We start from the raw sequence: 15,954 nt of genomic DNA on the forward strand, positions 1-15,954 counted from the left end.
TTTTGGTTGCAGCCGTCATTGTTGTTTGGCGGGTCTGGGCTGGGGATTCAAACCTGCCACCTTAGGTGTACGTGGCTGGCACCTCAGCCGGTTGAGCTATAGGCGCTGAGCCGTGAATCTTTCTAGAAAAACAATTGTAGATTTATATTAGTGCTCTAATAAATACCGAAGAGACACTCCATGCAAAAGATTGTTTAAAGGAGCTGTAAAGCATCAAAATACAGCGAAGGTAGTTTCTTACTCATGAATGTGGTCCTATAAACAGGCTTTTGACATGGCAAGCTCCATATAAGGAACTGGCTCTCAAAATCCAAGATTTGATATCTTTGGAAGATCTAAGTCCAAGGACTGACCTGATAACAGGCAGTGGTCCAGGGTGGGTCTTCACTTGGCTGGCGGCTGTGTCAGCTCCTGTCACTCTGCCCTCCACATTCCTTTCCTGAAGCTCTGCAGGTGTTCCTAGCATGAAGTAGCCTGGGACTGCTGCCTCCCTCTTTCCTGCTCCGCTCTGCTCCAAGCTTCTATAGCTGGTGCCTCCTCACTTGTTCTTTTTTGTTTTTTTGAGACAGAGTCTCACTTGGTAACCCTTGGTAGAGTGTCATGGCATCTTAACTCACAGAAACCACAAACTCCTGGGCTGGAGCAATCCTCTTGCCTCAGCCTCTCAAGTAGCTGGGACTACAGGTGCCCGCCACAAGGCCTGGCTAGTTTTTTAGAGATGGAGTTTTGCTCTAGCTCAGGTTGGTCTCAAACTCATGAGCTCAGTCATTCCACCTGCCTCGGCCTCCCAGAGTGCTGGGGTTACAGGTGTGAGCCACCATGCCCGGCCTGCCTCACTTTTTCACACCGAGCTCTTACAGCTTCAAAAAATGAGAAGCGATTTCTTTTCACAAAAAAAGGTGAAGACTTCTCAGGTCTAGTAATCCTGTTTCTGGTCTTAGTGCCCTGCTCTGTCCCCAGGTTGGTACCGAGCGATGCTGACCGACTGGTGACTCTGATAGCTCCCCGTGTAGCCCCTTCATTAACCTGCTGGGCAGATGCCCTGTGTATTTATCACATTTGCTCCTGGGCATCTCAAGCCCTGAATGTGCGAGATGCAGGACAGGAAGGGTTTTCTGGTTGTGGATGTGGCCATGGGAAGGCCTGTGTCGCCAGAGAGCCCAGGCTGAGAGGCTAGTGTGATTGTAAGTGGATCTGCTGCAGCCCTGCTGAGAGGGACCCTGGGCTGTGTTCCCAGCTTGCCTAGGTCTGCCTTTCCAGAAAGGATTTATGTTCTTCTATTCCCAACCATCTCTGTCAACATCAACGTCTTCTAATGTCTGACCCTTCAGGAGGTCAGCTGGTGTCATTCTTGAACAGGAGCAAAGACAACAGTGGCTGGAAGGCCTCAGGGGGCACCCTAATATCTATGGTCTTAGTTGGGAGTCTTATCTTCTGTTTAATCTTTCTTTTCATGAAACTTGGGTAACTGAGGATCATCTACATTTCAAATGTAATTGAAATATGCACTAAATTACTAAAAGGCACCCCCCCCACACATGAAAGGAACAGGTCAATATCTCATTAATTCCCTTGCTAGAAACAGGCCTTTTAAATGGAAAATCATCTGGTCAAAACTTCCCATTTTAAAAATGAGTGACCTACTGCCCAGGGAAGTGAGATGATTCACTCCAGGGTACATGGCTTGTTAGTGACAGATCTGGGAGGTAAATTCTGGCTTTTCGACTTGTAGATTTTCAATGATACCACCCAAGGCAGCAGTTCTCAACCTGTGGGTCATGACCAATGAAAATACATCCTGCATATCAGATATTTACATTACGATTCATAACAGTGGCAAAAGTACAGTTATGAAGTAGCAATGAAAATAATTTTATGGTTGGGGGTCACCACAACATGAGGAACTGTATTAAAGGGTCGCGGCATCAGGAAGGTTGAGAACCACTGCCCCAGGGGGACCAGTCAGGCAGGGAGCAATGGAGCCTTGATTATCCAGCCGGGGCTCCTTCCCCTTTCCTCCTTCCCCCACCTGAGGCCCAAGGGAAGCAGAGTGCATCGCACCTGAGCAGCCTTCTTACTCAGCTCAACGGCAATATCTGAGGCGGAGTTTCCTGTTCCAATCACCAGGATGCGTTTCCCCTCAAATCCATCTGGGTGCTTGTACTGGCGGCTATGGAAATATTGGCCTTTGAACTTCTCGATACCTTCAGGGAGAAGAAGAGAGAAGGCTGTGAACATCTGAGGCACCATGTCAAGGTAATTGAAGTGAAACTGCATGGTCAAACTTTTCCTTTCTGGAGTCAATCATTTGTTTTGCCTCTTCCCCTCAAGAGTCACCAACAGGGCCAACTGGCGAACTCAAAGTTTGAAGCAAATAAGAAAAGTTAGGGACTGTGCATTTGGTACAGAACCAAAGCGTTGATTTCAGAGTGAGCATGTTGCTATTTATCAAACAAATGGTGGGGGGAGGGGTACAGCAGAGTCCCATGCTGGCTTCTGACTACTCATTATACTATTTTGAACTGTATGATGACACTTTAATATCACATAGCTGATAGTCCTTTAAATATTTCTGAAATGTATTATGACATGCTGCTATTCTAATTATATAATAATTAGAATAATATTTAGCATTCTTATTTTGAAAAAGCCAAAACTAAGCTGAAAGCTAGACATGCAGGAGCTGAGGGGTGGCTTCCATGTTGCAGCACGTTGGTGACTTATTGGTTGTTAATTGCAGACAAGCCTCTCTGTGTCCTTTCTTAGTTACTGCTATTACATTTCCCTGGAAGACACGACTTTACTCAAGTATTTACTGTTGATAGTGTGGTTACTTGGAAGAATCTTTAAATTATTGGTTCTTAAAGTGCCGTCTCTTGGCAAGCAACCTCAGTGTCATCTAGGACACTGGTTCTCAACCTGTGGGTTGCGACCCCCTTGGACTGTATTAAAAGTTTGCGGCATTAGGAAGGTTGAGAACCACTGATTTAGGACTTGTTAGAAATGCATTATGTTCGGCCTCATGCCATACCTTTTAGCCCATTTTCTGTTGCTTTTAAGAGAATACCTGCAGCCAGGTGTTTTATAAGGAAAGGAATTTATTTCTTATAGTTATGGAAGCCGAGAAGTCCAAGGTTGCGGGCTGCATCTGATGAGAGCCTTCTTGCTGGCGTTGATGCCCAGAAGGGTCCTGAGGCCATGCAGGGTGTCACCTGGCAAGGGGGCTGAGCGAGCTAATGTGCTATGTTCAGGGGTCTCTTCCTTTCCTTATAAAACTGCCATTCCATTCCCATGATAACTCATTAATCTATAAACCCTTTTATTCATTAAGTCATGAATAGATTAATCCATTAATCCACAAGGGCAGAACTTTTATGATCCACCACCTCCTAAAGGCCCCACCTCTCCATACTGCCACATTGGGGATTAATTTCAATGTGAGGTTTTTTTGGAGGGGGGGAGGACATTCAAAGCATAGCACCTACTAAATCAGAAATACTGGAGGAGTGGCCCCGCCCAGCAATTTGAATTTTGAGAGGCTCTCCAGGTGATTCTATCTGAGGACCGCTGCTTTAGATTAGCAGATCTCAATCCTGACTGTATACATGTGTTAAAAATCCCTTGAGCAAACTTCCATTGACTTAGCCCTACCCTATAGCATTTCAGTCTGGGAGGCTGGAGCCCCAGGTATCAGGGCTGTAGAAGCTTCGCAGGTGATGGTAATGTGAGGCCTGCATGACGAAGCACTGTGTTAAATGTTTCCCTGGGAGCCTTGGAAGCGTGTCCTGGGTGGGAAGGGCTGGCGGGCACCAGAGCAGATGGATGCAAGGTTCTATTCTGGCATTCCTCTCCCCACCACTAACCTGTAGGAGCATTTCTTTCTAAGACCTTTCCATAGGAACCCCTCTCCACTAGCATTGCTGTGAGGAAAAGTCTGTAAGGTCTAGCCTTCCAAACACTCACAGGTGTTTGGTGGCATAGACAAAGGCAGGCACATGGCTAAAATGTCCTCTCCAACAGAAAACCAGCTTGGATGAGAATTCTCTGAAATTCTAGGGAAAACTTAGTGACCTTGCGGGATATTAGCTGAGCTGCCTGTGTAATGAAGACCTAAGTAGGTCAATAGAAAGGAAGGCTGTGTTTGGCGCCGTTCGTCTTCCCAGCTCTCCCCCAGTCTCGGGGCTGTATTCAGTTGCAGCAGTGAAGCCTGCTGGCCAATCCAAACTGCACATCAAGGACCTGGAAACCTGCTTCAAGAAGCTGGGAATCGGCAGGATCTTACCTGGAAATGACTTCAGTGGGATGTGAGGTATGATGTGGTGGCCGCTGCAAACCATAACTGCGTCGAAGATGGCACTTTGCTCCTTGCCGTGGCTCTGGGTAACAACCTTCCATTGGCCAGAGGATGGAAAATCTGGACATTTTTTTACACTAAGGACGATTGTCTTGAACAAATACAGAGAAGGCATCATTGAGGATTACTCTGGCACAGCAGAGAACTTGTTCAGGGTCCTGGCAGTAGAGGTGGATAGAATGTGATAAATAACTCCATTTGGGTTTCACTCATCTCAATCCAATTTCAGGCCACTCAAGGCAAAGACTGCTAAGTGTCTTTCTCTTAGTGCAAGAGGCCTGCCTTGGCAGTGGAGACCAGACTGTTGAGAGTGTCGAGTACTGAGTAACAACTTGAGAGAGAAAAGAAAAGAAAGGCAGGGTCTTGCAAAAGTTGTCATGTAAAAATGGAGTCACTAATGTTAAGAAAACCCTGACAAACAGAGCCAGGGAAGGCCAGAAAGAGTGTTCTCACATTTATAGTCCTGATAACAAGGAGGACTACAAAAACGTCAACCTTGCACAAAAAACACTCTTGGGGCCGCACCTGTGGCTTAAAGGAGTAGGGTGCTGGCCCCATATACTGGAGGTAGCGGGTTCAAACCCGACCCTGGCCAAAAACTGCAAAAAAACAAAAAAACAAAAAACAAAAAACAAAAAAACTTCTGCAAGTACATTTGCCCAGCCACTGCCTGTCCAGTCCCAGACTGGCATCTCCCTTGTTATTATTCTTTATAGCCAAAGATGATTACATCAAGATAATTATATAATCCTCCTTATTTTTGTCCTTTAATAACCTTTGTCTGCTTTTACCTCTCTCCCATCCAAGCACTAACCAGGCCCGACCCTGCTTAGCTTCCGAGATCAGATGAGATCAGGCGCGTTCAGGGTGGTATGGCCATAGATGCTTTTACCTCTCTGAAAACACACATGGCTTATTATGGCATGAAACTAATCCATCAATACTTTGTGTATAGAAGTAAAACTCAGTGAAAATTAAGCAGGTGGAAGTGGGGAGGAGGACGAGTAAATTCTAACAGGTATAATGGGCACTATCTTTCAAAAAACTTAGGGCAGGATACTGTATTCTCAATTTCTTTTATTATCGGAGTAACTTTCTTATTTAAATGCCAGCTGAATTAATGTAGAGAAACCCATTCTCCCCCAAAATACAATACCTGGAACTGAATGTATTTTAAAAGGTCAAAATTTTCGGCAAAAATCCTGAAGTATTTCATAAGTTTAGAATTGTGCAAGAAGTTTGGGAAATCTTCAGGCATTGGAAAGTCACTGAAACAGGACATTTCTTTGCTGGTGTTGGTGATGACAGATTGATAGATGCTCGCTCGGCCATCTTCCACATTTTCCTAAAGAAGCAAATAAAGTAATTAGTCATAAATATGCATTCCAAAAAATTTCCTGGCTTCCTGCTCTTCTTCCTACATCGAACTTCCTGTGAGTGGAATGTTTAGGTGATGAGTTGAATCGTGTAGGTGATGAGTTGCATCCTGTGTACACCATCATCCTGTGTGATGGGACCTGTTTACTGTGGACCAGTGTCACTCACTGGGGGTGATATTGGCATTAGTAGGTGTGGGGTCTATTCTTTTGGTGCATACTAAGGTAGTTCACATCCCAGGTCTCTCTGCCTATTTAATGTCCATCTTTGAGACAACCAGCTCCTTTCCTAAATTCCTCCAGGGGAAGTCTCTTACCTTTACCTCTTTAGGAATGGATAAACCCTGGCACACTGGACAGAGAGCATAATAGAAAATTCCAAGTAAAACGAGTCCTTTTGGAGTCAGGGAGTCTTCACTCCCTCTGAACCCCTCTGCCTTTAGTTTATGCTTCACACAAATCAACCGTCTTCAAGTGATAAAGGTGAATAGCTCACACAAATCAAACCTTAAACTTGATTCTAATTGTCAACAACTGTGCTTTGGTAAAACCTGGGTAGCACATGCTAGGGTTGGGTTTATAATTTTCTCTACAAGTAGCACCCTGCATAATGTTCTTAAGTCACCTAAAGAGTCAAGCATGGTGATTCAGTGTTTCTGAAATCAGCATGTGACCAAAGAGGCTTTTAGAAGAACATTTAAGTGACGGTACTCAAGAAGTCTTCTATAGATACTTCTGCATATGAAGAGACTAAGGCATAATCCAGGTAAATCAAGTAATCAGGTAAATCCAGTAAATCAGGTTACTATTTGACTCAGAAAGCCTGGAGGAATTTCTTTCTTTCTTCCTTTTTTTTTTTATTGAATCATAGCTGTGTACATTAATACTATCATGGGGTACAGTGTGTTGTTTCTATATACAATTTGAAATACTTTGATCCAATTGGTTAACATAGCTTTCATGTCATTTTCTTAGTTGTTGTTTCTTAATTGAAGTAAATTAGCCTTAAGCATTATTAAGACCATAGTCTCTTCCACAGAGTGGTAAAATAAGAAAAGTAAATATTCACTCGAATCCAGCCACAATAAATCACTTATGCATGTTCATTTCTCATCATTATGCATAGAAAATCATTACTTTTCCTGCCCAATCTTTACATAAAGATTTTTGACAACATTGACCAAGCAGCGTAGACTAGCAGAAGGAACTTGGTCTTTGGAGATAGATATGAGTTTAAATCTTTCTCTTTCAGACTGTGTGAGCCTGAACCACATGGTGTCCCTGAATCTCAGTCCTCTCATCTATAAAATAAGGAAGTACTAGGTATTCAATGGTAGTGTCTATCATTATTGAGGAAGCGATAAGCTTTAGCAAAGCCGTCAGTTATAGCTCCCTGTTCACTGCAGTATAAGAAGCTGCCTTTGACTGGCGTCAAACTCACCTGGCAAATGCACATGTACAATTATTAAACATGAGCTTCTGACATTTTCTGTATGAGGTTGTATTTAATTTCAGTATTTTTTGTTTGTTTATTTTTGACTGGGGCCGGGTTTGAACCCACCACCTCCTGTATATGGGGCCGGCACCCTACCCCTTGAGCCACAGGTGCTGCCTTGTATTTAATTTCAAACGAAGTATTGTAAGAGTAAACTTGTGATATCTTGTGTCTTCTATAAGCAAAGCTCTTTATACTTACTGGACCTCACTGTGTCCTCATTTCAGGGATTATCAACCCAGTATGGGTCACAAAGCTAATATGATGTTTGCTCCCAGATCATGTCAATTAACAGCCATACATAGAATATTTGCCAACTGTAGGCCTGTTTGTAAATATCTTCCTACCTCACTCCCTGCTTCTCTTTCTTCTTTTCTCATTTATTCATTCATCACTTATTCCTTTATCCACTCATGTCTACTACAGGGCTTTTTCCATGAGTAGTGTGTTTAGCTTTCATGGTCCAGGGAAGTACAGAGATTTATCTGTCATGTGGCCATCTCAGACCATGCGCCTGTCCCTAAGTCCCCCTAATAAATCATCCCATGCAACAAACTGGATTTGCCTGCCTCGTTCTTTGGTTTCTTATCTACTTCAGCATTTTTTTTGGGGGGGGGAGTGTCACTTTGCCTATATGACCTGCTCACAGAACATGAGAAAATAAATTTGTATTGAATATTGGATCTTGGGGAAGTGACATGTTTAGGGAGAAAGTGATATTTCAGATTGAACAAAATATTTACAAAATATTCTCTGTGTGTTGACTGCCTCTTTGTAAAATTTTGTAGGGAATATTTTGTAAATAAAGGCACATTTAGTTACATTTTCCCATTTTCCCTGTGTATGATGGGCAACTTTTTAGGGGCAACTTTTGGGACACTTTGTATATGTGAACCTATAGTGGACCAGGATCTACCATGTTATATCACCCTTTCAGGATACTCTGTCATGATTCTAATGAATGGCTGTTAGTATGAGATGATCAAGCTGCTTTTTGAGTTTTCCTTTCTGCAAGGTTACCTGTCTCATGTAATGATTAACTTCTGTCTTCTCCATCATTAATTCTGAGTGTGTTTGGATGGTTGAATGAATATATGTCTTATTTGGTATTTGAGCAATGTTTGCCAAACTTGCCTCATCATAAGATTCATTTGAGACTCTTTTTTTTTTTTTGGAGATAGAGTCCTCACTGTGTCACCCTTTGGTAGAGTGCTATGGTGCCGTAGCTCACAGCAACCTCAAATTCTTGGGCTTAAGCGATTCTTTTGCCTCAGCCTCCCAAGTAGATGGGACTACAGGTGCCCACCACAACGCCCAGCTATTTTTTTCTTGTGGTCATCTTTATTGTTTAGCTGGCCTGGACTGGGTTCGAACCCACCAGCCTGGGTGTAGGTGGCCAGTGCCCTACCCACTGAGCACAGGCACTGCCATCATTTGAGACTCTTATTAAAAATCCTCAAAAGATTTTGATTAAGCAGGTCTGGGCTAGTGCCCAGGAATCAGTATCTTAAGAACCTCTCTATGTGTATTTAATAGTCATATGCATTTGAAAAACCTCGTGTTAAAAACATCCCTTTTGGCATGAGATACAGTTTGTACTGGCAAAGCACAAGTGCTGTGTGACCTTAACTGGTCAGTCAGTAGGGAGAGCCCTGGATGGTCTCTGCTAAATGAGAGTTTGCTTTTCATGGATTAAACCTTTTGCCTCCATCTGGATTGTTCTTGTGTGTGTGTGTTTTTTTTTTATTTCAGATTAATATGATGGCACAGATGATTAAGTAATATTGCTTAAATTTATTAGGTAGAGTCCAAATTGTAATTGTCCCCCTCACCCAGGAGGTGTGTCATGTACCCTAACATTGTGCCTATTAGGTGAGAGCACACCAGTGTTCTCATGAGTTTTAATACCCCACTTAGATATACCTAATACATAATCCTAAAGTCGTTGCTCTTGAGTTCTAAACTTAAATTTCTGTTTAATCTTTTTGAGCAACAATGCAAGTTAGGGCACAATTAGAAATAGCAATTTAGCTGCTTAGCAGTCACCTATGCTTAGGTTTGAATGTCAATTCCCCCAGTTGTGTGACCTCCCCCACTCACTTAACCTCCCCCATTTTCTGTTGGCTCAGATATTAAACATATAGTTATTATTAGTAGTAGCAAACATTTATTTAACTCTATTATAAGCCAGGAATAGTTCTAAGTTCTTTATGTGAATCACCTCCCTTAATCTTCAAAATAGCACTGGAAGATAATCACACTTATTATGCTCACATGTAACCCAGTAAACTGGGGCACAGGGATGTAAATGACTTGCCCAAGAACTCACAGGTGGGTGGTGAGCTAGTACACATTCAAAGGTTGCAGGAAGGAATAATTGTAAATCTATCTTGTAAAGATAGAGCTGTCTATCCACAAATCTTCCTAATTTTCATGCAAATTCTGCACTTGATCTTAGCCAAAAGGCCAAGAAATGATTTCATGTGAATTCTGAAGGACAGTTAGCATTATCAATATTTGGGTTTGACTGAAAGAATGAACCTAATTAATAAAACATATTGAATGAAGAATTTCATAGCAAGTATACTGAAGTGTCTGTCATCAGTAAAGCTCAGCAAAAACAAAACAAAACAAAACAAAACAAAAAAAACTGGTCTATTTGTTAGGTAAAAGTAATAGTGATGGGAGCACATCCTCTGAAGAAGCATTTGGCTCCATGATTGAAATGGAAGTGGCATCCTGGAAAGAATCTTGTTACTTCTATTTTGTAAAATGTTCTCTAATATTTGTATAACCTCTAATTAGCATATTAGAGAATGATCAAAGTTGCTTAAGAAATTTCTTAGAAAGGCCCATCAGTAGCTATAATTCACCCTGAAATAGCAGCACAACCTGTTGGAAACATCAGAGAACCTCACTTACTTTGAACCTCCATAGCCCTCCGATATCTTCAGTCCTCTCAAAGCAGGTGGGCTCCAGTCCTTCATCCACACAGCACTTCAGAGAGATTAGCCCACTGACCCCGGCTCCGATCACTGCCACCTTTTTTGCCATTGGCTTCTGCCAAGGAGTTGGTCAATGAATATTGCTTGCCTGGGACAAATGTAAGAGTACCCTTTTGGAATGATCAAGTAATCGGCTTTACACACTGTAGCAGTAGTGTTAATTAGCAGCACTGATTGAATAAAATGCCAGACAAACCCCTGTCCCTTCTTCCCCTTGAGAAATGCTAAGTTGTCTTACGGACTTTGTTGCAAACCTTGTTTACAACATCTTGGTTTAATGTTTAAAAGCAAACCGCTTAACAAAGCCAAAGTGTTTAATAAAACAGGATGCTAGGGACATGAGCCAAATCTCTGGTTAGACTGCTGAGCTTTTCCTCGTCCGCTTCTTTCCCCAGCTATCATCCTTACCTTTGTTTTTGCCTTTTGTGACCTTTCACGGGATAGTTTTCTTCCTTGAGTGTGTGCTAGGAGGCGGTCAGAAGTGTTTTTAAGAGTTGGAGGTGGCTGTGAGACATGGGAGGAGCATCTCCTCCTCCTTCAGCACTGTGCCAGCTGGACTCCAAAGGCTATCAGGATCCTAAAATCAAGCAACACGCCGAGGTCCAGAGTAACAGTGGAATGTCTTCGCAGTAACAGCGTATGCACTTGTACATGTAGGATGCAGGTAGTTTAAAAATCCTTTTTATAATGATGTAATAAATGTTCCTTAGCAAAATGAGCAAATGGAGATAAATAAAAAGAAGTTAAAATTACAGCTAATCTCACCACCCAGAAATAACCACTACTGATATTTTTGATATCTCACCTAACTGATACATACACATCTACAAACAGACATGGAATTGGAGTCTAATTGCCAACTTGATGTTTCACTTTCTAGTAATTCAAATACCTTTGTACCTATCGCAGCGTTTTTCATGGTTGCATTTCATAGTCAACCATCTAACAAATATTGACTTCTAAGTGGCAGGCAGTATTTGTGACATATCACTGTGCCTGGGTGAACAAGGCAGATTGTGTTCTGGCCTGGTTATCTCAGACTCGATGGTTTCTGGATTCTGGCACACTGTGGTTACCTGTTCCCAGACTGCTCACCCTGCCCAGACTCATCTTGATTTTTCTGCTTGTGTATATGCTGGGTTGGATGATCCTTATGAGATTTCTAAGATCTTCCTTTCTACTGTCTTCTTTTTGGTTTGGTATAGAACTGGATAGCTTACCTGTGTTTACAATTTCAGATATTAGCACTAACATTTATTAGAAGACTAAGTTACGAGACTACCAATCCTTTGTATACCTTAGATGTTGGCTAAATGATGGAAATGAAAGACTCCATTCCCCAATCCAAGGTCAGTGATTCTAAGGACCCTGAGATGCTTTATTTAAATCTATTCAGCAAATATCTAGTGAACACTTCCTAGGTGCCAGACACCTTCTAAGTGCTGCAGATATAACAATGGGCAAATGACAAATTCCTCACCCTCGAGGAGCTTGTATTCCAGGGGAGGGAGTCAGACAATCAGTCAATCAAATAAAATAAGCAGTAAATGGTAATGAAAGGTATAGATAAATAAAAAAAAAAGCAGGGAAGGGAGCTCTGGGATATAGGATTGAAAGATTGTTTTATAATGTTAAATAAGGTGTTCAGGAAACATCATGTTCCCTGACATTTCCCAAAGTGAATTTGGTTGTGATAAAAGGCTTTCTCTGTCTAATAAATAAAGCAGCTCCATGACAGAAGTAACCACAACTAAAGTGATGATCAGTGAGTAAGGAACAAAAGAGCTGAACACAATTCTCAGTTAAAAAGTTAAAAAAAAAAAAACAACCCAAATTAATCTACTTTGTTGACGGTTGGGCCACAAATTTTGTAAACAGCCCGTGAAAAATTCTCCGACTGTATCTTCACTGTCTCTTCTCTGATTAGTTATGATATCAGTGGAAGCTCTGCTGGAAATAACTGTGTTTTGTATAGAGAAAATAAAATACCTAGATGTGCTAGCAAATTAGTTTTCTCAACCCTTGAGAGGTGACAGAGGTGGCTGGCTCAGTTCTCCCCCAGAGACAACCTATGGGAGGGTATTCATGCCGTCTTGTGCCAAGCATGCATTATGTCTCAGACACCTACGTTCAGAGCGGCACAGGAACTGAGGAGCAGGCATCTTCTTGGCACCAGTACCAGCTAACAAGCTTGCTCTACAAGTTAGCCCTGGCTGGCAAATCATACTTAGGTGTGTGCCAAGGACCAATAAGCTTCCCCAAAGAATGTCATGTAGTCAATGGTTTCCTCAACTCGTTGGTCCTTGGCATACCTGAGTGTACCACTTGTGGAAGGGAGCTCTAAAGCACCTGGACAATTTTCTATTAGTAAACTTTCCTAAGATTTTGCTATTATAAAAATTCAGCGTACTTCATGTACATTTCTTCCATACTTACCCGATCATTTTTTCAGGATCAATGCCTAACACAGAAATTCCTGAGTGAAAGTGTTGGCTCATTTTTAAGTCTACAGTGCTCCTTACACTTTAATGTATGCATGAACCAATCGGGGATCTTGTTAGAATGCTGATGGAGATTTTGTAGATATGGGGTGGGCCTGAGATACTTTACTTCTAATAAGCTTCCTAGAAATTTCAGGTATGTCCTCAGGCTGTAGTTACAGTTGCAAGTTTCTGATGTGCTTTGCTGAGTTGTCTCTAGAAAGCAGACACTTTTTTTTTGTAGTTTTTGGCTGGGGCCAGGTTTGAACCTGCCACCTCCGATATATGGGGCTGGAGCCCTACTCCTTTGAGCCACAGGCACTGCCCAGCAGACACATTTTTAATACTATCTAATTTTACAAAGTGTTTTAAATTAAAATTTAAGTCATTTTATCTGGATAAATGCCTAAATACTGTCACATAGATAAATTCATTTCGCTAGTTCAGGGCCATAGACAATACCACCCATCCCTATTTTAAGAATGTGAAAACAAGCTTGGCTTAGCTACCAGAGAGTTTAAGAACAACCAAGATGGCAATGAACTTTTTAAACTTTGTTGCACAAAGAGCCACTGAAGAGAGTTTTTTTTTTTTTGAGACAGAGTCTCACTATGTTGCCCTCCACGGAGTGCTGTGGCATCACAGCTCACAGCAACCTCAAACTCTTGGGCTTAAGCTATTCTCTTGCCTCAGACTCCCAGGTAGCTGGGACTACAGGTGCTCCCCACAATGCCCAGCTATTTTTGTTGCAGTTGTCATTGTTGTTTAGCAGGCCTGGGCTGGGCTTGAACTTGCCACCCACAGTGTATGTGGTTGGTGCCATAACCATTGTGCTACTGGCGCTGAGCCTAAAGAGACTTTTGATACTTAGCCTGGATGATACATGTTGAAAAGTACTTAATAATTGCTTTCAAGAAGGCTGCTATATGGAAAAGGTCATACAAGGCCTATTTGGGGTAAACAAAAGTCTATTTAGGACCACATTCAGTCACAGACAAACTGAATTTGCCTCAATATCAGGAAAAACTTTCTAGCTAATGATGCTGTATGAATATAGAATGAGGTGCTTTGTAAGGTAGTGAACTATTGTCATAAATGCTCAAACAGAGGTTAGATTACCACTTGTTAGTGGACAATAGAGGGACTGAGGCAGCATGTGAGAGTGGAGCAGGGTCACTAACTATGAGATCTGAGATCCTATCATTATGAATTAAAGTTTCTTTTATATATACTCATAGTAGAATACTATCAGCTGAAGTTTTAAGATAGGTGCAGAAATGCTGAGAAGATGTTGGGTTTGATTTGAAAGTACCCTGGTTACTGAGAGGCTGCTGACCCTCTTCATGCATCCGTGTGGTTAGGGGTCCTGCAATTGCCCGACCCTTTCCTGGAAGAGTCCAAGCTCCTTTTACTGTGGAAGCTTTCATGAAAACAAAGCATATCAGCCCTGGTATCTCTGTATTCATTTTTAACTTTCTATTACATACTTCAAGAGAAAACTTCTTAAAACCATGTCACACTGCTTGAGGGGCAGAATGTCATGAAGATAAGTTCTCTCTTGAAGTTGCTTTAGACCTTTAGACCACTAGACTCGTATGAAAACCATACTAGTCTTCTTATATTCCTTGACCAGGACTTGACTTTTTCTGTCTTGATAAACTCATTTCTACCTCTTGTAGGATGTAGATAGTTCCATCCCTTCTATGTGCCTGGTATTTTCTGGGGCAGTTCTTCTTCAAAATAATCTCTTGGGAATGTCTTAATCAAGAGAGTGAACTGAGAAAGCACATTTACTATCCCTTCCCAAATCTCATCAAAGTGGGGAGAAAGCCACATGAAAGGAATAAATCCATAACTGCACTGAGAAAGTGAAATGTTACATGGACCAGATTTTTTTATTTTTTTGAGATAGTCTTATTATGTTGCCCGGTAGAGTGCAATGGCATCACAGCTCACAGCAATCTTAAACTCTTGGACTTATGCGATTGTCTTGCCTCAGCCTCCCAAGTAGCTGGGACTACAGGTGCCCACTACAATGCCCGGTTATTTTGTTGTTGTTGTCGTCATTGTGGTTTGGCAAGCCCAGGTAGGTTCGAACCTGCTAGCTTCAGTGTATGTGGCTGATGCCCTAGCCACTGAGCTACAGGCATTGAACCCATGGACCAGATTTCTAAAAAGCAGTTTTTAAAAAAAAAATTCATATTGATAGGAAGGTATACGTGTTTAGGTTACATTGTTAAAAAGCAGTTTTATTTTGACTTCATTCATAACTGAAATATACCCATTTGAAGCTTGATGCCTATAGCTCAGTGCACACAGGCTGGTGGGTTTGAACCTAGCCAGGACCTGCTAAATAGCAATAACAACAACAACAAAATAGCTGGGTGTTGTGGTGGGCGCCTGTGGTCCCAGTTACTTGGGAGGCTGAGGCAAGAGAATCACTTAAGTCCAGGTATTTGAGGTTGCTATGAGCTGTGATGCCACGCACTCTACCAAAAACAACATAGTGAGACTCACTCAAAAAAAAAAAAAAAAAAAAAGAAAGGAAAGAAAAAAAAGCTGAAATATACCCATTTGACATTTGAAGTGTGAAATTGAATGGTGTTTAATAATTTAATAGAGTTGAACAACCATCACCACAATAAATATTAAAACATTTTCATCACCTCCCCAAACTCCCTGTATCTATTATCAGTCACTCTCCACTTCCCTTCAATCTCTCCTCACCCTCAGCTCTATATAACTACTAATTTTCTTTCTATTTCTATGTATTTGCCTATTCTGAAATTTCATATAAAGGAAACTATAACATATATGGCGTTTTGGTCACTGACTTCTTTTACTTAGCACAGTGCTTTCCAGGCTCAACCGTAGTGTAGCATGTATCAGAGTTTTGTTTCTTTTTATTTTTGAATAATATTTTATGATATGGATGCCATATTTTATTTATCTATCTGTCAGTTGATGGACATTTGGGATTGTTTCTACTTTCTGGCTTTCATGAAAATGTTCAGTGTAGGTTTTATTATGAATATGGTTTTCACTTCTCTTGGGTACGTACATATGTATCTACTTACCTAGGAGTGAAGTTGCTGGGTCCTGTGGTAACTCTATATTTAACCTTTCGAGGAACTGCCAAACTGTCTCCAAGGCAGCTGTACTATTTTACATTCTTACCACCAATGTATGAGGGCTCCAATTTCTCCATATCAACATTTGTTACTATCTTCCTTTTTTGTTGTAG

General features: G+C 41.6%; 1 protein-coding gene across 1 annotated transcript in view; it reads right to left on the reverse strand.

Moving 5' to 3' along the window:
- Nucleotides 1-10,736, reverse strand: part of FMO2 (flavin containing monooxygenase 2) — a 19,842-nt gene extending 9,106 nt beyond the window's left edge. Inside the window, exons 1-5 of the mRNA XM_023510836.1 lie at nt 10,639-10,736; nt 10,148-10,285; nt 5,511-5,699; nt 4,283-4,445; nt 2,062-2,204 (exon numbers count right to left, since the gene is read on the reverse strand). Coding sequence (XP_023366604.1) covers nt 2,062-2,204; nt 4,283-4,445; nt 5,511-5,699; nt 10,148-10,279 — 627 coding nt within the window. The 5' untranslated portion in view covers nt 10,280-10,285; nt 10,639-10,736. The remainder of the gene's footprint in view (nt 1-2,061; nt 2,205-4,282; nt 4,446-5,510; nt 5,700-10,147; nt 10,286-10,638) is intronic.
- Nucleotides 10,737-15,954: the final 5,218 nt, after the last annotated feature.

Source organism: Otolemur garnettii, unplaced genomic scaffold (assembly GCF_000181295.1).
Source record: "Otolemur garnettii isolate 467f Iridium unplaced genomic scaffold, OtoGar3 scaffold00016, whole genome shotgun sequence".
Taxonomy (NCBI): domain Eukaryota; kingdom Metazoa; phylum Chordata; class Mammalia; order Primates; family Galagidae; genus Otolemur; species Otolemur garnettii.